Source organism: Ochotona curzoniae, unplaced genomic scaffold (assembly GCF_017591425.1).
Source record: "Ochotona curzoniae isolate NIBS_2020 unplaced genomic scaffold, NIBS_Ocur_1.0 contig_899, whole genome shotgun sequence".
Taxonomy (NCBI): Eukaryota; Metazoa; Chordata; class Mammalia; order Lagomorpha; family Ochotonidae; genus Ochotona; species Ochotona curzoniae.
Genome location: NW_024466605.1, coordinates 7,720,470 through 7,743,975, shown reverse-complemented (window position 1 = coordinate 7,743,975; position 23,506 = coordinate 7,720,470). Strand labels below are relative to the sequence as shown.

Here is a 23,506-nt window from a genome sequence, read left to right as displayed (position 1 = left end):
GTTAGGAAGCAAGAGGAGCAAAAGCGAAGCGCTGGGCGGCCCGGACCCGGGAGCCCACCGCCGCCAGCCTGCCTCCTCACAGCACAACCCGCCCCTGCACGCTGCCTCAGCCCCTTCCCTCCTCACACACTCCGCAGGACCCTAAGGCCAAGGGTGTCCCGTGTCCCCTCCGGCCTGGGGCCCACGCTCTGGTGGACATCACGTGAAACAGGCAGGGCACTTGTACTTAAACAGGGCCACAGACTGAGCTCACAAGATGCCTGAAGACCCTCTTGGGGTCGGCCCGACCTCGCCCCCTCAGGAAGGGTTCCATTCCACCTTCCCAGGAGCGAGTAGACGGAAGGGGCGGGATTAACTCCCCACACGTGTCTGGCTTCCGTTGCCATGGCGTCTCGCGGTGTGCTGGGCATTTTCATCCTCTCTGCTGTTCCCATCTTGTGCCTGGAGCTGCGGCGTGGGATCCCCAGCCTAGGTGAGTGCGATTTTCTCTTCTCGGCGTTGTCCAGCCCTGCCATTGCATGTACTTGCCGCGACGCATCTAAACGGCTCGGACTACAATTCCCAGGCTGCAACGTGCCTGCCTGCCTCTTCCGGCCGGAGGTTCCTTACCGGGTCTGGTGTCTTTGAAAGTTCTGAGCCAGGGGTGGGGGTGTGGGATCACAAGCTGGCACAGCGGTGACGATCGAAGGCAGTATTCTCAAATCGTAATAAAAGAGAATCTAGAGGTTCTAGAATGAAGGTCTGCTAAAGAATATGGGCTGAGATTTACATGATAAACCGCCCATCGTGGGGGCGGGGGTAACGAGGGACCGGGGAGGGGAAGGATATTCCACCAGGCGAGGGGTTGTGACGAGCTGGAAGAAAAGGATGAAGGAAGACCCAGGAGAGTCTGGAAATTCCTGTATTGAACACCTGTTGTAGACCAGCCGCCAGCTGAAGCTTAGGAATCCGCAACCATAAAGGATCGGGACTCACATATTTCAATTTGTACAGTTGAGGAAACACAACTGGGACGGTTAAGTGACCTTTCCGAAAGGCTTTTAACTTTTAAGTATTTATTCCCTCGTTTGGAAGGCAGAGTAACTGAAAGTTAATACTTTTGCAACCAAACTGTGATGTGAAAGGACGGGCCAGACCCAGGCCCTTCTGCCTAGCCGCAGGTGTCCTTCCTGCCCTTTGTCAAAAGGAGTTCTCTGACTTAGGGAGTGAATCCCCTGGAGTCATTTGCTTCTCCAGTAGATAAGAGCCTTAGTGTCCTGTATTGTCTGCAGAGTCACTCCACCAGCAGGGGCTGGAGCCCTCCAGACCATCCTGGCTTGTGCTTATCTACCTGTCAGACCCAGATGTCTGTCCATGAGAACCTGCTTGGCTCCTTGCTCTGCCCTAAGACCCAGTGCAATGGCTCAATGGCTAAATACCCTTCAAGTACCAGGATCTTGTTTGGGCACCTGTTAATGTCTCATCCAGCTCCCTGCTTGTGGCCTGGGAAGAAGTAGAGGATAGCCCAGAGCCTTGAGATCCTTCACCCGCATGGGAGACCCAGAAGAGGCTCCTGGCTTCTGGCTTTGGATCAGCTCAGCTCTGACTGTTGGGACCACTTGAAGAGTGAACCCTCAAAACTTGGTTTCCTCTATATAAATCTACCTTTCTAATAAAAGATCAATCTTAAAAGACCTACTTTTCCACCATGCCGATGTTAGTGATTGGCTTTCTGCACATTATTAGGTCAGCAGACTCAGTTTGGCGTTCCACAACAATGCCTCCAACCAATTTGGGGTGTTTGGCAACCCTTCGATTCACTCCCCAAGTATCCCCAACAGCCTGGGCTCAGCTAGGCTGAAGCCAGACCTCAGGAGCTCCATGCAGGTGCCTCAAGGTGGCAACAGTGATCCAAGCACGGGAGTCATCACGGGCACCTCTCAGGAGGCACCTTAGTAGGAAGTGGTGCTGCAGGGAACTTCAGGGAAACTATGAAAGGAACCTTAGTTCTTACCAGACCAAAGAAGAATTTTCATGTGGACAGTTTCACTGTGCAAAGCAAGATGTGTAAGATGGAACCCTGATAGCATCAGGGGATTTTCAAGAGGGAAGAATCAGAGAAGATGGTAGAAGTGGTGTCTTCTGAGCAGAACAGTGGCTGGCAAACACCAAGAGGGTAGGGACAAAGCCTGTTAGAAGGCTACAGTGGGGCCCAGCAGCGTGGCCTGGTGGCTTAAGTCCTCGCCTTGAACTCCCTGGGATCCCATATGGGCGCTGGTTCTAATCCTGGCAGCTCTACTTCCCATCCAGCTCCCTGCTTGTGGCCTGGGAAAGCAGTCAAGGATAGCCCAGTGCTTTGGGACCCTGCACCCGTGTGGGAGACCCAGAAGAAGTTCCTGGATCCTGGCTTTGGCTTGGCATAGCATTGGCCGTTGCACTCACTTGGGGAGTGAATCATCGGACTGAAGATCTTCCTCTCTGTCTCTGCTCCTCGCTGTATATCTGACCTTCCAATAAATAAATAAATCTTAAAAAAAAAGAATTTTTTTTTTAAGATTTATGTCATTTTTTCTTAAACTCAGATATACAGAGAGGAAGATCTGTCTGTTTATTCACTCCCCAAGTGGCCGCAACAGCTGGACAGCCAATCTGAAACCAGGATCCCAGAGCATCTTCTAAGTCTCCTATGTGGGTGTAGGGTTCCAAGGCTTTGGACCGTCCTCTGCTGCCCTCCCCAGGCCACAAGCAAGAAGCTGCATGAGAGGTGAAACAGCCAGGATATGAACTGGTGCCCTTAGCCAATTGAGCCATTGCACCATCCCTTCCCCCAGGGTTCTGGGAACCATGTGGAGAATGTTTGGGGAGGAGGGAGCCATGTATAATGATAGCAGCTGGGCAAGGGAGGCTTTCAGAGCAGGCAGGAGTGGCAATAGCCTGCAGGCAGATGACAACAGCCTGTGACATGTGGACGGATTTAGATATTAATGACATTAAAGGGTTTTTTTCCCTACGATTTATTTTTATTGAAATTTATTTTTATTTGAATGGCAGATTTACAAAAAGAAGGTTTTCATTCATCAGTTCACTCCTCAAATAGCTACAACAGCCAAAGCTGAGCTGAGCTGATCTAAAGCCAGGAGCTTCTTTTGGGTCTCCAACATAGTTTCAGGATCCCAAGGGCTTGAGACATTCTCTGTTGCTTTCCCAGGCCATAAGCTGAGAGGTGGATGGGAAGTGGAGCAGCCGGGACATGAACCAGCACCCATATGGGGATGCTGGCACCACAGGGTGGAGGATTAGCTTTTTGAGCTATTGCCATATCCTGGATATTGATGGCAGAATTTGTTGAAGGTTTGCATTTGCAGTCAGGGGAAAGGAAGGATTTCTGGGTGGTTCCTGACATATTGTGCTGCTGGTAAAAAGGAAAACTAAAAGGGAAATAGTGGAGAGGTTGAGCTTCAGGAGTTCATTTTACATGTCTGTCTTCCTCAAACTCAGTTTTGAAGTTAGAGACCAGGATGAAAGTAGTTGTGTAACTGCTCTCTGCTCTGCCTGAGAAGGAGTTGGGGGCCCAGAAATGTTACTTGAAATGACAAAAGATAGAATGCTTCCCCCCCCCCGCCCGTTTAAAGGTTTATTTATTTTTACTGGAAAGGCAGATTTACCCACAAAGAAGGAGATGCAGAGAGGAAGATCTTCCAACTACTGATTTACTCCCCAGATAGCTGCAACAGCCAGAACTGAGCCGATCTGAAGCCAAGAGCCAGAAGCTTCTTTGGGTCTCCCACATAGGTGCAGGGTCCCAAGGCTTTGGGCTGTCCTCGTACTGCTTTCCCAGGCCACAAGCAGGGAGCTGGATGGGAAGTGGAGCAGCCGGGATGCAAACCAGTGCCCATATGGGATCCTGGCATGTGCAAGGCGAGGATTTAGCCACTGAGCCATTGTGCCGGGCCTGGTAGAATGTTTTTAGAAAATTTATTAAGACCCTGCAGAAACCTACTACCCTCACTGTTGAAATGCAATAAGATCTGGGTCTAAGTGTTACACTGAAATGTTAAATTCAAGCTCACGGCTCACATGTTCTAAGATCCACTTGTTCCCTTCCTTTTGGGGCAGCTCTGCAGCTTGGTTAGAATCTGCTTTGCGCTGGCATTTGAGTTACTGCTCCGTGAGAAGCTTCTGTCTGAGAGTTGCAGACCTACTCTGTCCCAGTCAGCTCTGATCGCAGGAAAACACACTTCTACAGGGCAGGGTACACATGTAATTTGTTTTAATGTGCCAACCAGGCCAAGGATTCTAGAAAATGCCACTTAGCCTTTAGCAGCATCTCCGTGTAGTTAGTGAAATTTTTCCTTGTCCTTCTGCTGGAACCTACTGTCATGAGCTGGTCATGGTTTCTTGGATCTCTTGATGGTGGGCTTTCAACCAGTATTTTAAGTCTGGTTTGCAAACCATGCCTCACAGTGTGACAGCTACTGGGTTATGTCTGCAATAATGCTTATAGATTGGAATATTCTCAGGGGAAATCCTAATTGGTTTCCCTGGAATAAAATGGGACTCCCAGACCTCTTCTTTCACCTGTACTGTATCTTTTAGTTTTGACAGATTTGTTTATTTGAAAGGTATACTAACAGAAAGGGAGAGACATATATCTTCCTGGTACCTCACTTCCTACGTGATATAATGGGCAGAGCTGGGCTGGTCCAAAGCCAGGAGCTTATTCAGGGTGTCCCACTTGGGTGCTGGGACCCGAATGCTTGGGCAATCTTCTGCTGCCTTCCCAGGTATATTAGCAGGAAACTGGGTCAGAAGTGGAGAAACCAGGACTTGGTCTGGTGCCCATGTGACATCCCTGGCATTACAGGTGTCAGCTTTATCCACAATACTGACCTAGTTTCATAACTTCTATTACTTTATTAGTAAAAATAACCTTTTGATGTGTTTCTATTTATTATTAGCATTTATTACTTGATGTGTTTTTCATAAACAAAAATGTATTTAATTTTAATTTTTTTCTTTTTTATTTAAGGAATTAAAGATTTCTTTTTGCTATGTGGCCGGATTTTCTTTCTGCTTGCTCTTCTTACTTTAGTTATTTCTGTGACTACCTCATGGTTTAACTCACTTAAATCTTCCCAAGTTTGTTTGAAAGGTAAGCTGAATATTTATACTACCCTCATATTTTTATACTCAACTTTCTTTCTTGTATTCCAGAACTTTTCCCCTTAAGAATTATCTCACCACTGATTTGTGATGTTTAATTTCAAGGAGGAATAATTATTGCAACTGTTGTCCTGGTTGCTTATTTTTATTTGAAAAGCAGATTGAGAGAAATAGTGGCTCCCATCCACTGGTTCCCTGTCTAAATGTCTACAGTGGCTGGGGCTGTGCCACTGGAGCCAGGAGCCAGGAACTCAATCCAAATTTCCCATGTCTAGAAAAAAAAGTATATTCTTTGGTTCAGAGTTTGGAAAGCATTTTAATATCACTGAATCTGACCCAGCCAGAAGCAAGTTATTGGCCAACTGGTCCTTCCCATTTTTCACTGTGCTCTATTGCCTTAATCTTTGTTTTATAAACTTGAGGGAATATAAATATTTACTGCGATAACAAACTGAATAGGAGTATTTACTGCCATAGAGCTAAAGTTATGGGCATGAGTCAATATTCCTATTCCTGTTAAAACAGTGTGTGTGTATGTGTGTTTTCTAAAGGGTGGATTATTCCAGAAGGAATAATTAGTTTCTGACTTGTTTGTTAATATGTATGAGCCATTTTGTGTGTATTGCAGGACTACAAAAGTCGTGCTTCAAATGCTGTTTGAGGGATCAAGCCAGATACCAAAGCAATGTTTATTGTACCCAGTGTAAAACCAGCTCTGTATTACAGCAAGGCACTAGGTAGCGGCCTAGAAGCTGCTAAGCACATCCCCCCTTTGGGAAGTGGGCATACTGCTTTTGTTGTCCTATTGGAGTCATGGGGCAGCTGTGTCCTGTGTAGTGTGTGGCGTTCCCTGCTCCACACACAGCAGTTGGCTTCCATGGTGTGCCTTGGAGCTGCCTCAGCCCTGACAGGCCCAGAAGTGCAGTCCCTCTCTACTCACCCAGAACTTTCTGAAGCCTCCTTATTAAAACCATTACTTAGAACATTGGTGCACATCAGAGAATGCTTGTTTCAGAACAGACATTTTCCTTTCGGGGATGCGGCAGAAAGAAGGTCCTGGGCTCAGACTTCGGATTTCCTTCAGGTTTTTCCACCCCTTCAGACTCCTCAATAAAGTCTTTGAACTTCAACTAAAAGAAAAAACAGACTTTTTTTTTAAAGATTTATTTCATTTTTATTAGAAAGGCGGATATACAGAGAGGAGAGGCAGAGAGGAAGATCTTCCGTCCGATGATTCACTCCCCAAGTGAGCGCAATGGCCGATGCTATACCAATCCGATCCGAAGCCAGGAGCCTCTTCCGGGTCTCCCACGCGGGTTCAGGGTCCCAAAGCTTTGGGCCGTCCTCGACTGCTTTCCTGGGCCACAGGCAGGGAGCAGGATGGGAAGTGGGGCTGCTGGGATTAGAACCAGCGCCCATATGGGATCCTGGGCGTGCAAGGCGAGGACCTTAACCACTGTGCCATCATGCCGGGCCCAAAACAGACATTTTGTAGTAGATTTTTTTGCAAGATTTATTTATTTTTATTGGAAAGTCAGATATATAGAGAGGAGGAGAGACAGAGAGGAAGATATTCTATCCAGTGTAGCCGCAATGGTTGGAGCCCCGCCAATCCAAAGCCAGGAGCCAGGAGCTTTTTCTAGGTCTCCCACGCAGGTGCAGGGTCTCAAGGCTTTGGGACCATCCTTGATTGCTTTCCCAGGCCACAGGCAGGGAGCTGGATGGGAAGTGGAGCTGCCAGAATTAGAACTGATGCCCATATGGGATCTTGGTGCATGCACGCCAGGACTTTAGCCTCAGGCTACCATGTAGGGCCCTGTAGTAGATTTTTCTTGTGTATTTCTTTGCTTCTGCCTGTATGTCATTTGCATTATTTGAAAAAAAGAATCCTCTTTTTTTGTTTGTCTTGTCTTTCCCACAATGTTAAAATGTACACTTTTTCTAAGAATGACGAGCCTTTGACTCATTGGTACTTGGTGATTAAAACACACTTTTATGTTTTTTTCATCCTATAGAAGAGGACGAGAATGAGAAGAGGCAAAAACTTGTTCGAAAACAACAACAAGAGGCACAGGGAGAAAAGGTACAGTGTGACTTTTTTAGAGGGTGTTTTTAGGGAAAAAATATGGAGACACCTGGGACATTTAAAATTAAGGTCTGAGGCTTCTGTGCCTGTTCTAGGGTTGCTTATAATCATGATAGCAGTGAAATCCACACAGCGTAAAATCAGTCGTGTTAGAATCGATAGTTCAGTGGCATATGTACTACATGGTGTTGTGCGTTTATCACCACTATCTAGTTCCACAATGTTGTTCATCACCCCCTAGAAAACACCCCATATCCCTTAGGTAGTCACTCCCTCTTGCCCATCCTCCCAGCCCCTGGCAGACACCAGTCTGCTTTCTGCTTGTGGATTTACCCATTCTGGATATCCTGTAAATGGGTTAGTGTGGACATGACCTGTCCAAGTCCAGCTCCTCTCGTTTGGCGTCACGTTTACCAGGTTCTCCTCGCTTGTACCTGGGCTTCCCTCCTTTGAATAAATGACTGTTGCGTGAATATACCAAAGTTGGATCTGTTCATTTGTTGACAGATAAATCAGTTGTATCTACCCTTTAGTTAAGGGCCATTGTGAATATCCCTGAATAGCTGTGAATGTTTGCATGTGAGTACTGAATACCCGTTCGTTTAAATTATTTCGTTTTTGAGAGTCCAAGAAGGGAGCTCCCATACTCTGTTCACTCCCCACGTGCCCACAATGGTTGGGGTGGGCAGGACTGAGACCAGAAGCCGCAAACTCAAGCCACATCTCTTACATGGGTGACGAGTCCTGGAGCTGTTCCCTGCTGCCTCTGGAATTGGGAAGCAGAGTTAGGTCTTGAACTTAGTAGCTCCTAATGGGATGCCAGCCGTCCCACCCACGCCTGAACCTGCAGGCCAAGTGCTCGCCCTGAGTGCCTGTTCCTAATCTTTTGGTATCAGTGAAACTGATGAGTCATGATAATTCTGCGGTTAACTTATTTTTGAGGAGCTGCCAAAATGATTCCCATAGTTTTATATCATTTTATATGCCTTAATTATTTTAAAAGGCATTATTATTACTTACTTATTTGAAAGGTGTGGTGATGGTGGAGGGTACAAGCCAGAGTGAAACAGAGAGAGCCTTCATCTGCTTTACACTCCAAATGGTTGCAACCTCTGGTGCAGGGCCAGGCTGAGGACAGCAGACAGGAGCTCTGGGTCTCCTGTGGCTGTGGCAGGGGCCCAAGTGCTTAGACTATCTTGCCAAGAGTACTCGCAAAGAAGTAGACTGGTATTAGAGCAGCCGGGACTTGAACCAGTGCGCTGTCTGATGTAGGGTGCCAGCATCACAAGTGTTTGCTTAACCTGCTGCCCAGCAGTACCTGCCTGCCTGTCCTTCCAATTTACATTCCCACGAGCACTCTTCAAGGGTCCCAGTTCCTTCCCACTCTTTTATTCGTGGTTCCTTTATATTTCTTCATTCACTCATTCATTTGGAAATCAGAATTACGAGGAAGAAGACACAGACAGACAGAAAATTCTTTCATCTGCCGCTTCACTTTCCAAATGGCGTCTCGGGCTGGGCCAGGGCCAGGCTGGATCAGGAGCCTCAGACTCCATGCAGGTCTCCTGCCCGAGTGCGGAGGCCCAGGTACTTGGGCCTTCTTCCACTGCTTTCCCAGGTGCATTGGCAAGGATCTGGGTCAGAAGTGGAGGAGCTCAAACCAGGGCTTATGTGAGATGCTAGCATTGTAGGCAGTACCCCCAAGATTGATTTATTTTTATTAAGAAGGCCAAAAGAGGAGAGATAGATAAACATCCTCTACCCGCTGGCTCACTGCCCAACTGGCTACAGTGGCTGGAGCTGAGCTGATCCAAAGTCAGAAGCAAGGAGCTTCCTCTGGTTTCCCACTTGGGCTCAGGGGCCTGAGGACTTGGGCCATCCTCCACAGCTTTCTCGGGCCGTAATCAGGTAGCTAGCTGGATAGGAAGGGAGCAGCCAGACACGCACCTGTGCCCCTTACCCCTGTGGGATGCTGATGCTAACACACTGAGGATTAGCCAGATTAGCCCATTGAGCTGGCCCCTCCCTCCTTTTATGATACCCATCATTGCTAAGCAGTTTCTCAGGGTTGGACTTGCAATTCTCTAATGACTAATATTTTAAGCATCTTTTTGTGTGCTTATTTGCCATTTATGTATCTTTGGTAAAATGTCTATTCTCACTTTTTTCCCCCTAAGATTTATTTTCATTACAAAGTCAAATATACAGAGAGAAGGAGAGACAGAGCAGAAGATCTTCTATTCAATGATTTACTCCCCAGGTGATTGCAACGGCTGGTGCTGTGCTGATCCAAAGTCAGGATCCAGGAACTTCCTCCAGGTCTCCTACACGGGCAGGGTCCCAAGGCTTTGGGCCATCCTCGACAGCTTTCCCAGGCTACAGGCAGGGAGCTGGATGGGAAACAGGGCTGCCAAGATTAGAACTGGTGCCCATATGGGATCTTGGCACGTGCAAGGCGAGGACTTTAATTGCTAGGCTACTGCGTCAGGCCCAAGGTTTTTCAGTACGTGTAGCAAAATGGATGATCCTGAAGGGCATCATGTCCATAAACAAACCAAGTCAGACATGGAAAGATGAAGGCTGCCAGCTGCAAAATAACTTGATGGCAATGCAGACTAGACTAGTGGTGACCAGAGGCTGAAAGGGTGGGTGTTGGCATTGTCAGATGAGAGGAGTAAGTTCTCCTGTTCCACAGCATGGTGGGCAGGGGCGCTGTAACCCAACTAACCACTGCATAGTCTAGGAGAACTGGAGCAGGAAGGCTCTAAGCCGACACAAAGTAATCAAGAGGAGATGAAACCATCATTTACTCTGATTTGGTCAGCTCTTGTATGTGCCTATTGAATTAAGCAGAGTGTGCTTCATAAACATGCACAAATATTAAGTGCTAATCAAATGGTCAAGGAGCTAAATGCTGACTAGCTTGATTTAATTTGACCATTCTTCACGGTCTACCTTGAGTTATCATGCTGTATCACATTGAGATCATTAAACTGGCTCTGACACATGGCTCAGTGGCTAAATCCTCACTTTGAATTCTCCGGAATCCCTTATGGGTGTCAGTTCCTGTCCCTGCTGTTCCACTTCCCATCCAGCTCCCTGCCGTGGTCTGGGAAAGCAGTAGAGAATCTCCCAAAGCCTTGGGACCCTGCACCCACGTGGGAGACCCGGCAGAAGCTCCTGGCTTCAGATCGGCTCAGCTCCAGCCAATCCGGCCACTTGGGGACTGAATCAGTGGATGGAAGATCTTCCTCTCTGTCTCTTCTCCTTCTCTATAAATACAATCTGTCTTTCCAGTAAAAATAAGTAAATTCTTTTTTTAGAGAGATAATTAAACTGATAATAAGATATAAAATACACATAAAGGATACACAGCACACTACTATATAATCATTGGGTAAAGAACTGTTGCTTTTGTTTGTGTCACAAACATGTTTGCATTAAACACAGTTAAGACTTTAGAAAGTGAGGCAGAAATGGAGGAAGCCACACTTCTGGCAAAGCTGAATTAGTGTGAAAACTTCTTATCTGAAATTTACAGCTTTATAGGGAGTGCAAATTTGTACAAACATTAACGTATTATAACAACACCTAATTTATTTTTTTTCATTTTAACAGGCTAGCAGATATGTGGAGAATGTTTTAAAACCTCGACAAGAAATGAAACTGAAAAAACTACAAGAGCGTTTTTATCAAATGACGGGGGAAACCTGGAAGTTGAGCAGTGGACACAAACTTGGGGTTAGAAAGCATGCCGGCTGTGTGTGTGAAATCCCCGTGTTCCTCTGTGAGGAAAGGCTGATATTTCTGAAGGCCTGCAGACTTTAAGCTCACATCTTTGGCTTATTTTGCTTTTAGGATTTATCTATTTATTCGAAAGGCAGAGTGACAGAGAATGAGAAACAGAGCGAGGCCTTCCACCTGCTGGTTCATTGCTGAAATACCCACAACAGCGAGGGCTGGGCGAGGCCGATGCCAGGACCCCGGATCCACATTTGCCACTCTCCCATGGGTTGCGGGGTCCTCACTGCCTGAGCCATCACCTCGTGCCTTTGCATACTCCTGAGAAGTAAGCCATAGTGGAAGCAGACGAGCCAGGAGCTTAGCCTGGGTCTCGTAAGCACTCAGGCCATCTTCCACTGCCATGAACAGGGAGCTGGATCATGATCGGAGCAGCCAGTGCCCACACAGGATTCTAGGATTGTAGGCAGCTGCTCTACCCGCTATGCCATCATGCTGACCTCCCCCATAGGATTTAAATCATCCCTACATTATCTGTAAGACCTAATACAATGTAAATGCTATGTAAATAATTGTTGTACTACAGCATATGAGGAATGATGGCCAAGAATAAAGTGAACACATTCTTGTTTTAAAATGTATTTTCAGCAGGCAGTTGGTTAACTCTGTGAGTACAGGGGTCTGTGTGTCTGAGAACTGACATTTGGTAAATTATTTTGTTAACAAGAAAGTGGTAGTAGCTAGTACTAATGTGATTATTGCAGTACTGTTTATGATACCCTGGAATCAAAGCCTTTTCCTCCTGGAGCAATTCATCAGAATGGAAGATGAGAGTTTGAATTTGGAACCTTGAAAATGTTGACACCAAGCCCGTGCTCTCTTGCTTCATTTGCTGCAAGCTGGAAGGGCTGTCCTTCATACTCCCCCCTGCCTTTCTCCCTCTACTGAGAGACTGGGGGGTCAGTGCCAGGGGCAGGGCCCTGAGCAACCTTTTTCCTATCAGGCAAGGATTCCCAGAGCAGAGCGAGGGGAGTTTCTGGGCAACACAAGAACCTCCGTTTTCTTGTCCAAAGAGACAATGCTTTAACTTCCTGTTTTCTACTGAAATACCATCAGGGCAAAAGAAATGGCCGTCATGAGTAGAATGAGGTTGGCAGAGAGCATCTGTCTCAGAGGTTGTCTGTTTCTGAACAGGGTGAGGAAGACTTGGTGCTCGACAACGCAAGTCACACGTCTTCTGAAACGCCAGGCAGAGAAGCAGCGAGGAGACGCAACCTGCGCGAGCCTCTGAAGGCAGTTCCACCACCTGCTGCTGCGCAGCCACAGGAGGAGGTCCGTGGCTCAGTCAGAATAGAGTCAGGTGGCAAGCAGCTTGGTGAGGAGGGGGGGCTGCCTTTTAACCCAGGGGCTTAAGCCCCACCGCCTTCCAGAGTGATCCACTTCACTAGGAATGAGGCTTAGTGTTTTAGTTTTCATGGTAATGCTTAGTAGTAAATAAAATGCTTCATATTAACGTTGGAAACCAATCTTAAAGGGGAGCTGTGAAGATAAATAATAGCATGGTTAGAGAAGAATGCTTTTTTGAGGATGTGCTATTATGTAGAAAGGGAAAATGTAATGTGTGCTCAGGGCAGTGTGCCTGTTAGGGGGTTTAAGATGTTATTAAGCTCTGTTTTGCAAGAGGCTGCTTCCTGTAATTAACTTGAGGGTGTAATTTTCCTCACTAGCCCTTGGAGAGTAGCCATCAGTCACTTTGGAATAGTGCCCAGGCTTATTAGCCCAGCGTCTCTTTCCACTCTTTAATCCCTGTGTGGGCATTAATGTGGGGCTGACAAAGGTTGGAACAGAGACCTCTGTTCTGACGGTCCAGCGAGGCAGGGAGGCTGTCCCATCCCTGCGTGTGGACTCTTGCAGTGGAGATGCCCTGGTCCCAGAGCAGAGCCTGAAAGGGCTAGGCAGGTTCCTGAACCATTCACATTTCACAAACCAGTAGCACACTACGTAGACTCAATCAAAGTTCCTTAGTATTTTGCTGGTAGCACTAGCTCCTGCTGAAAAATGTTGGTTGACACATATAGTTTTGACGTACTGTGCTTTTTCTGGTCTCTCTGACAGGCAGACACAGGCAGATGGACAGAGAGACTGAGTTCCTGGAACAGGCCCCGGCTGAGACTGGAGCCAGGAGCGCTCACTCCTAGTCTCCCCCATCATTGCTGCCTCCCACAAGCAGGAAAACATTATTTAATAAATACAAGTAGCTTTTGTTTAAGGGTTCTAGAATAAATAGTCTGAGGTATCTAAATGCAAAAGGACCCCTAGAGATGATGATGTTCATAATAAGGGGTTTTATGTTTTTGTTCTGTTTCATTTTGTTTCAAGGGTTTATTTATTTGGAAGGGAGAGACAGAGATGGAGAGATTTTCCAAATGCTGATTCTCTCCCCAAACGAATCTGCTGCAGCCAGATCTCAGCCAAGTCCAAGCCAGAAGCCAAGAGCTTCTTCCAGATCTCCCATGTAGACACAGGCGCGGGAGCCCAAGCATTTGGGCTGTCTTCTGCTGCCTTCCCAGGAGCATCAGCAGGGAGCAAGATCAGAAGCAGACTGACTAGAACTTGAACTGACATTGTGATGTTACACTGGCATTGCAAGTGGTGACTTAAGCTACCGTGCCACAGCTCCTGAATCCTACAGTGGTTTTAATAAGAGAAAATGAGCTAAACATCTGGTTGCTAATAAATTAACAGAAATAGGGAAATGCAAATAAGTGACAACAGTAATCAAAGTGATTAGCTGCTTCCCAGTCTCCTAAGAGTGCCAATGAAGAAAAATACTGTATTCATATTAAAGAGATAGAGTGTATGAACTTAGATACCTTGAAGGTCTTTTTTCCTTTTAAGATTTTTTTTTAGGATTTATTTATTTTTAATGGAAAGTCAGATATACAGAGAAGAGGAGAAACAGAGAAGAAGAGCTTCCATCCATTGATTCACTCCCCAAGTGGGGGCAATGGCCAGAGCTGAGCTGATCAAAAGCCAGGAGCCTCTTCCTGGTCTCCCATGCGGGTGCAGGGTCCCAAGGCTTGGGGTGTCCTTGACTGCTTTCCTAGGCCTCAGGCAGGGAGCTGGATGGGAAGTGGAGCAGCCAGGACACAAACCAGTGTCCAAATGGGATTCTGGTGCATGCAAAGCAAGGATTTAGCCACGAGGCTACCACGCTGGGTGCTGACTTGGGCATTCTAACTGGTATCTTAATTACGAGGTTAACTCCCCAGGCCTAACTTTATCTTTTTGTTTCATTTTTCGTGGATCTGAAGCACTCTCATAAACTAGGTTTAAATATCATAAAATCAAAAAAATTTAATTGTGGGCCCGGCGGCGTGGCCTAGTGGCTAAAGTCCTCACCTGGAATGTGCCAAGATCCCATATGGGCGCCGGTTCTAATCCCAGCAGCTCCACTTCCCATCCAGCTCCCTGCTTGTGGCCCGGGAAAACAGTCAAGGACGGCCCAAGGCTTTGGGATCCTGCACCTGCGTGGGAGACCCAGAAGAGGTTCCTGGTTCCCGGCTTTGGATTGGCGCAGTACCAGCTATTGCGCTCACTTGGGGAGTGAATCATCGGACGAAAGATCTTCCTCTCTGTCTCTGAGCTTCTACTCTGTAAATCTGACTTTGTAATAAAAATAAATAAATCTTTAAAAAAAATGTAATTGTGCAGCTGCCATCTCAAATCCCATTTTATGACTTGTAGGATTGGGAATGGGGCAGCTGGACTGCACCTGGCACTCCTACAGGATGCTGGCGTTGCAGGCAGTGGTTAACTGCATCACAGCTGCAGCCCCCACTCTAACTCTACAAATACATTGAGACAACAGGTTTCATTAAGCTTCAGTGTACCTAAACGTCACGTACAGCATCTTCTGTTCTGTAAAAATGTTGACCTTCCTTTCACCAGTGCTTGCTTTTCTTTAGGTTCCTGATCTACCTGAAGAGCCTTCTGCAACAGCTGAAGAAGTAAGCTTGTTTTGTTTTTTTCTTTGAAAATCTACATCTATCCTGTGCTTTCTTTGTTTAACATCAGGTGTACCTATCCTGTCTGAACGTGGACGTGGACAGGAAGAGCATCAGCACTCCGGAAGTGGCACTGTCCTGGGTGTTTGTCCCGCCCCATCCCTCTGCGGGCTCCCGCTTTGGATCCCTGCCACCTGCTGTCTTTGAGCGCTTCCTCGCTCACTGACTCAGGCCAAGATTAGATTGCAACAGATGAGGTGCTTACCTCAACAACATGAACACAGGGCGATGGCTTCAAATTGCCCACCATGTGAAGGCTGTGAGCTGTCTCGTAAATGGTCTACCTTGGGGCCTGGGGTTGGGTTGATCTCCGCTCTGCCCTGGCTGCCTTCCTCCCAGCTGCTTTGTCAGTCTGTTCCCAGACAAGTGCTGGGCGGAGAACACCTGTCTGCAGGGCCAGGAAGTCATCCAGACAGTGACCCAGGAGAGACCACGTGGCCTTCAGGTTCTTGGGCTCTGTAGCTACTGTACTGTTATACTCAGATTTGTTGTTGTGGCAGCCATGCAAACAGCTGGGAGGGTTTCCTTTTTCTTTAGTTTTTAAAAACACTTATTTCTCTTTACTTATTTGAAAGATGGAGACACACATCTTGCAAGTGCTGGTTCACTAGCCACATGCCTACAATAGCTGGGACTGGCCAGGTCAAAGCCAGGAGCCTGGAACTCAATACGTGGCCCCTTCACCGGTGCCCGGGGGCCAAGCCCTTGGGCCTGTGACTGCTGTCTCCCAGGATGCACATTGGCAGGGAGCTGGAATCAAAAGAGGAGATGGGACTTGAACCCAGAAGCTCTAATGTGGGGTTCAGGGATCCCAGTAGCTTAACTACCCCATCAAATACTACCACCAGAAGGAAGGTCTCATTTTTGTTAACTCATTTTTTTAAAAAAATATAATTCATTTGTAAAATTTACGACCAGGGCTTGGACTCTCTGAGGAAAATCTGAAAATCATGCAGAAGTAGATAAGACTTTTGACCCCCTCTTTGTGTCCTGTCGCGATGCTCACTTCTCATTGGGCGCTGGGTTGGTATCCATGACAACCATTGTGTAATACAGGAATTCATTACATATGGCATAGGCTTGACAGGAAATGCCTTTTATGGATTTGCCCTGGCTTTGCAATACACAATGTGACTTCTTTAAAACCATAGTTTGTTACCTAAGGTCTGTGGAGTACAGATACGAGTGTCAGCAAATCCTTTGGAATCATAGCAGTAATGGGAAAGCACCGTTCCTGGGTGTGTGGCCCTGAATGGTGAAGAAGCAACTGCAGCCAAGGCTGGTGACGTCGCTGGCTGGCACTGCTGTCCTCCTGGTGGTATTTGTGAGCTTATTAGTAACGATGCTGCCTTGCCACCTTCCCCAGGCTTGGTAGCTGGCATACTGTGTTAACGCTCTTCTCAGTGTGTGTGAGAGGAATGGCATTGTGCAGCTGGAGCCAGCCTCGGAGCAGTCTCCTTCCATCTGCTCTCTTGAGGCCAATGCCCTGGAAGGAAGAGGGCTCCAGGCCCCGCTGGCAGGACCAGCACTGAACCCCAGGCCCTGGGCTCTCACTGCTCTTCTGCCCTTAGTCCCTGCGGAAGCAGTGCTCAGCCCGCCGCCTTTTCCCTTCTCTGCCTGATTCTGTCTGCTTTGTTACTGTTAAGTAATGCCAGTAGATCTACAGTAAATAATTACCACCTTAAAGATGATACACCTCAAATATTTGCCCTCTATGAGTTCTAGATACTGAATTAGTTGGTACAAACAATGTATCACATAATGAAGTCTTGTAATGAACATCATTAACATGTAAGTGGTGCTTCTTGGTACATTCACAGCTCATTCTGTGCTAATTGAGAGAAACTAAGAATGGAATGTTTAGAAACGACCAGAACCGTCTGTACAGTTGCCATGCTCGTAGGCTTCTGTGCATAGGTTGCCTACTAACCATTCACAGACTTGGAAGGCTTCACATGCCCCATTGTATCTTTTCCATAATTTTCTTGCTCTCAGCCTTGTTACCTTACTTTTGATGTACTGATCTCCCAGGCCAGGACATCTATCTCTGCCTCGTTGTAGCAATTTTTTCACAATAATGTCAGTAGTCCTTAAGCTTGATGGGTCAATATCGTGAAGATTAAAAAACATAGAGGGCCCGGTGCAATAGCCTAGTGGCTAACTCCTTGCCCTGTGTGTGCTGGGATCCCATCCAGGCGCTGGTTCATATCCCGGGTGCTTCACTTCTCTTCCAAACTCCATGTCTGTGGCCTGGGAAAGCAGTAGGCAACAGCCTGACGCCTGGGCCCTGCATCTGCGGGGAACACCTAGGAAGAAGCTCCAAGCTCCTGGCTTTGGGTTCGCCCAGCTCTGACTGTTGTTGCAGCCACTTAGGGAGTGAACCAGCAAGTGGAGGATTTTTCTGTTTCTCCTTTTCTCTGTAAATCTGACTCTCCAATCAAAATAAATAAATCTTTAAAAAAGAAAAGCAAAGAAACAACAATAACAAAGCAGGAGTAGCATTCTGTTTGGGAAAGGTAAGCTTTGCAGCCAGCGTCCAGCCTATCGCCCTAACGGAAGTACTTCATGGTGGCACCATGGGTTAAGCTGCTGTCCGTGAAGCCAATCCAGCTACCTGCTGATGTGTGGGAAGAGCAGTGGAGGGCACGCCAAGTGCTGTGTCTCCTGTACATGCGGCTCAGTTCTGGGCTCCTGGCTGCAGCCCAGGTTGGCCCTGACCATTGTGGCCATTTGGGAAGCAAACCAGCCGATAGAAGATTCTCTCTCTCTCCCCTTCTCTGTCTCTACAACTCTTTCAAGTAAATAAAATAAGTCTTTACTAAGAAAGGCACTTTCAAAATGACAAGAAGATATACATAGATAAGGTAGTGTGATAGGCTATAGTTAGCCACAATGTACTGTACTGTTATACTCAGTACGGTAATGTAATTTTTTTTTTTTAAAGATTTGTTTATTTTATTGGAAAGGCAGATATACAGAGAGAAGAAGATACAAAACAGAGAAATCTTCTTTCCACTGGTTCTCTTCCCAGGTGGTCACACGGCCCGAGCTAAGCTGATCCGAAGCCAGGAGCCAGGAGCTTTTTTCTTGGTCTCCCATGTGGGTGCAGGGGTTCAAGGGGTCGTCCTCCACTGCTTTCCCAGGCCACAAGCAGGGAGCTGGATGGGAAGCGGGCTGCCGGGATTAGAACTAGTGCCCATGTGGGATCCTGGCACTTGCAAGGCGAGGACTTTGGCCACGAGGCTACCAGGCTGGGCCCCATTTTTCTGCTTCTTACTTCAGTGTTCAGGATGAGTTTTCAACGGGACCTCCTGCATGTGTGATTACAGACAGTTCGGCAACGAATAATGGTAGAATTGCAGAGATCAGCTGATTTGGATTCTAAGTGGAGTTTTTTTATCCGGCAGGTGGTAACTGTGGCGCTGCGGTGTCCGAGTGGGAGTGTCCTGCGGAGGAGGTTCCTGAAGTCCTGCAGTGCGCAGGTAGGTGAGGCTGCTCCTGCCAGGAGGAAGGCGTTTGCGGAGCGTGGCAGTGGTTCGTACACTGCAGCGTGTCCCTGACACGCACATCCGAGGAGGACGCAGGATGTAGGCGTGTGCTCTGCATGCCACGTGCCTGGATCACAGGCTGCCTGGGCTCTCTGGATCGGGGACCTCTGCACTCCAGCATCGTTCAGTTGCTCTCGTCATGTGTCCTGCTTGTTGTCCTTGATTACATGTTCACAGTTTGGTAGCACTGTGCTGTTAAACCCACAGGAAGCAACCAGTGTCAGCTCTGTTCCTGTTATCCTGGCGGTTGTTGTCATGATTTTAATAAATCAATTAATTTGAAAGCCGGAGAGACAGAGTCTTACATCCTCTGATTCACTCCCAAATGGTTGCCATGGCCAGGGGTAGGCCAGGCTGAAGCTGGGAGCCGAGAGTCTCCTGCACGCCTCCCACATGGGTACAGGGACGCAGTGCCTCGGGCCATCCTCTGCGGTCTTCCTGTTAGTGGGCATGCTGGATTGGAAGTGAGCAGTAAAGACTCAAACCCGAGTCTTTAGGAGATGCTGGCGTCTCACGCAGCAGCTTTACCCACAACACCATAGTGCTGCAGTGGGAGTTTGGGGGGAATCCCAGCCTATATAAAAACGTACCACATAATTCAAAATTCAAAATAAAAATATTTTTAAAAAGATTTATTTTTATCACAAAGTCAGATATACAGAGAGGAGGAGAGACAGAGAGGAAGATCTTCCGTCCAATGATTCACTCCCCAAGTGGTGCTCTACCAATCCGAAGCCAGGAGCCAGGAACTTCCTCCAGGTCTCCCACACGGGTGCAGGGTCCCAAGGCTTTGGGACATCCCTGACTGCTTTCCCAGGCCACAAGCAGGGAGCTGAATGGGAAGCAGGGCTGCCAGGATTAGAAATGGCACCCATACGGGATCCTGGCGCATTCAAGGCAAAGACTTTAACCACTAAGCCACCGTGCCGGGCCCCTAAAATGGATTCTTACAACTCGTTAATAAAGTTGGTTAGGGCCTGGTGCAGAGTAGCCTAGCGGCTAAAGTCCTTAGCTTGCACACACTAGAATCCCATATGGACACTAGTTATAATCCTGGCAGCTCTGCTGCTCCTGTCTTGCATGGACTTGCTGCCTGCCTCCAGCTCCTCCCCCGGCCTGCTGCTCTCTGCAGCCTCTAGAGACAGCGAGGGTTAGTGGCCTTGTCCCCACCTGGGAGACCCGCATTGGGTTCCTGGCTTTTGGCTGTGACCTCAGCCCCATCCCAGCTCTCTCAGGCATGTGGCGCTAACCCACAGGTGGGGGCATTGCCGCCTCTGTTCCTCCCCCTGCTTCACAAATAAGTGAGAAAAGAAAGAGAAAGAACAGGATGGCGGCCACGGGGCCATGCTAAGGCAGGCTGTGTGCTGACAAAGTCCCTGAGGGACTTCGCCCTGAATACTTTCCTAAGTGCCAACCTGTGGTTCTCAACTCACTGCAGGAGCTGAGGCGCCTCCTGCTGCCTGGCCCTGTGCTGCGTGTGCTGGCACGCGCCTTCCCTGTGCGCTGCCTGAGAGCTGGGGAGGGTGCGGGCGCAGAGGCGCCCCACGCACACTGCGTTCGCTGCTGACCCAGCCTGTGTCTTCTAGGTCTTGCTGAACTGGATGGTGAGAGTCGGCTACCACACATCCCTGTACGGCCTGTCCACTTCCTTTCCCAGGAAGCCCCTGGAAGTGGTAGGAGGCTGGTCCCTGGAGGACGCGGGGATAACTACGGACACCGTGCTCAACGTGGAAGAGAAGGAACAGAGCAACTAGGGGGAAACCGAGCCGCCCCTGCTCTCTGTGAAACAGCAGACACTGCGCCTCCCCAAAAAGAAAGGAACCCCGCAGACATCAGACTTCCAATTGACCCGAGCCCCAGGTGGCCGCGGCCCGTGGGGATCCATCAACATAAAGGATTAGAAAAGGGTCACTGTGTGTCCTCCATCTTTCCCGGGCTGCGTCTGTACCCTGGGCCCCTACTCAGGGAGGTGGCCCAGCTGACACTTCTCAGTGTTGAAGCACAGGGTCCTGGGCTGTCCCCAGCCGCTGTGGCCAGGCGGCAAACCCCTCAGAACCCCTCAGCCTCTTTGGGGGAGCTGTCCGTCTTGGGGAAGGTTCCACGATCTCTGTAGCCGTGAGCCTTGGTAGGTATGCGGGGCGGTTTTCTACACTCATGACTGCAGTTGACTTGATTTTTGCCCGTATAAAGCTGTGGCACTGAAAAGGCCTACGTGAATCAGTATTTTTTTAAATAAAAAGCATTAAAACACACACATTTCCTCTTCCTGCTTATAAATGGGTAATGTATTCAAGCCCTGTAACACCAAGTTCAAAATCCAAGTGTGGTAGGAACAGCTGTTAACTCTGCTTTTTCTTTTTTTCATGGTCTGTCTGAATTCTGCTCACCTGATTCGTCTGTGACCTGCCCAGTGTTACTGCTCTTATATATACTTCTTGAGTAACATCTTGTCATTTTAAAAAAGACTTTAGAATTTATTTGGAAAAGAGTTACATACAGAGGAGAGACGCACAGAGCGCTTCCACTCCCAGGTGGTTGGGGTGGGCAGTGCTGGGCAGGCTGCAGCCGGTGGGTGCAGGGACCCAAGCTTGGGCCGTCCTCCATTGCTTTCCCAGGCAGAGAACTAGATGGAAGGGGAGCAATGGGGACATGAACTGGTGCCCTTGTGGAATCCCAATACGCAAGGCAAGAATTTAGCCACTAGACCACTGTGCTGGGCTCTTAGCTATTTATTTGTGTTTGGAGATACATAATTCCTTAAGGCCAAAACTGTGGTCCAAGGATATTTTGATATTTAATAACGTCAATACTCTACTGTAATAATATGGGGGAATTCAGTATGGCGGGAGGGCTTGGGGGAGGGTTGGGGAGCCTGTGAAACTGTGTCATCCAATGAAATAAGTAAATAAATAATAATATCAGCACTCAGAAATGAACATGACTAACTCAGGGGCTGCCGCTGTGGCCAGTAATTGTGAGTGTGCCTTCACGAGGCCTCCAAGGGGCAGCAGCCCGGGAGGATGGTCTCCTGGTGTTGCCCTCAGGATTTGTGAGGTGAGAGGGCAGTGTTGGGGCAGATGCTTAGTGGTTGAAATGCCAGTTAGGAAACCAGTGTCTCACGTAAGCCGGCCTGGCTTTGCTACCGGCTCTAGCTGCTGAGGCAGACCCCGCGGGGCAGCAGGGATGGCTCAAAGACTTGCTTCGTCCCTCCGCCCGCTTTGGCGAGCTGGATTGCGTCCTCAGCTTTGGTCCGTGCAGTCCACACAGGGGAAGTCCCTCTCTGTCTAGTTCAAATGGAAAACATAAAACAAGGAAGTGGGGTTGCAATTGTAGATCATTAAGAAAACCAAGTCAATCTCTCGGTGGCCAAGTGGTGAGCTCACGGCTGTGGGGGGCTAGTGCAAGAGGCCTGGGAAAGCCTGTAGGGTCCAGAAAGCCTAGAGAAAAGCCTCCTCGCTTCCGATAAAGCTGCAGGTGCCGATGAGGGAGATAAGACTGGAGGAAGGAAGGTCCTGGTTTGTGGCTGTCCACGTTTGACAGTGCCCTCAGCTTGAAGGACACAGTGCTGCGAGACAAACTGCAGCTTTAGGCGTCAGAAGCTCCCTGCCTCTCCAGAGCTCAGCTTCAGAGTGGACAGAAGCACTGCATGGAGACGAAGGTGAGGGCCCAGCACTGTGGCACAGCAGCTAAAGCTGCCCCCTGTGCTCCAGCATCTCGCAGGGATTCTGGTTTGAGTCCTGACTGCACCACTTCCCGTCCAGCCCTCTGTTAATGCGCCTGGGAAAACAGCAGAGGATGGCCCAGGTCCTTGGGGGCCCTGCCACCATGTGAGAGGCCCAGAAGCTCCTGGATTTGGACTGGCTGGCTCAGCTCTTGTTGTTGTAGCCATTTGGGGAGTGAACCAATGGATGGAAGATCTCTCTCCTTCTCTCTAATTCTGCCTTTCAACTAAGTATGTCTTTTTTAAAAAATGATGTGGTTGCAGCTATAAAGCTTTTTTTAAAACTTGAGAGGGTCTGGCGAGGTAGCCTAGTAGCTAAAGTTCTTACCTGGCATGCGTTGGGATCTCATATGGACACTAGTTTGTTCTGGCTGCTTCACTTCCAATCCAGCCTCTGCTTGTGGCCTGGGAAGGTAGTCGAGGATGGCCCAAAGCCTTGGGACCCTACACCTGTATGGGAGACCCAGAAAAAGCTCCTGATCCTGGCTCAGGGCTTCAGATCAGCTCAAATCCAGCCTTTGCATACACTTAGGAAGTGAATTAGCGGATGGAAAATCTTTCTCTCTGTAAATCTGACTTTCCAGCAAAAAATGAAACTAAAAAAGACCTGAGAATGATCAAAGGTAGCAAAACTTTAAAAAATTATTCCATCAGGCCCAGTGCAGTAGCCTAGCAACTAAAGTCCTCACCTTAAATGTGTCAGGATCCCATATGGGCACCAGTTCCAATCCCGGCAGCCCCACTTCCCATCCAGCTTCCTGCTTGCATCCTGGGAAGGCAGCTGAGGACGGCCCAAAGCCTTGGGACCCTGCACCTGCGTGGGAGACCTGGAAGAGCTCCTGGGTCCTGGCTTTGGATGGGTGCAGCGCAGCTCTGGCCATTGAGGCCACTTGGGGAATGAATCAGCAGACAGAAGATCTTCCTCTGTATATCTGACTTTCCAATAAAAATAAAATAAATCGGGCCCGGCGCGGTGGCGCAGTGGTTAAGGTCCTTGCCTTGCAGCCCGGGATCCCATATGGGCGCCGGTTCTAATCCCGGCGGCCCCACTTCCCTTCCAGCTCCCTGCCTGTGGCCTGGGAAAGCAGTCGAGGACGGCCCAAAGCCTTGGGACCCTGCACCCGCGTGGGAGACCTGGAAGAGGCTCCTGGATTCGGATCGGCATAGCATCGGCCGTTGCACTCACTTGGGGAGTGAACAT

General features: G+C 48.4%; 1 protein-coding gene across 1 annotated transcript; it reads left to right on the top strand.

Moving 5' to 3' along the window:
- Positions 1–356: 356 nt before the first annotated feature.
- Positions 357–20,492, top strand: UBXN8 (UBX domain protein 8). The gene is made up of 8 exons (XM_040994255.1): positions 357–472; positions 5,009–5,131; positions 7,158–7,225; positions 10,847–10,969; positions 12,164–12,301; positions 14,938–14,979; positions 18,444–18,518; positions 20,171–20,492. Exons 1-8 carry the CDS (start codon positions 385–387, stop codon positions 20,336–20,338), a joined length of 825 nt encoding a protein of 274 aa, XP_040850189.1. The 5' UTR covers positions 357–384; the 3' UTR covers positions 20,339–20,492.
- Positions 20,493–23,506: the final 3,014 nt, after the last annotated feature.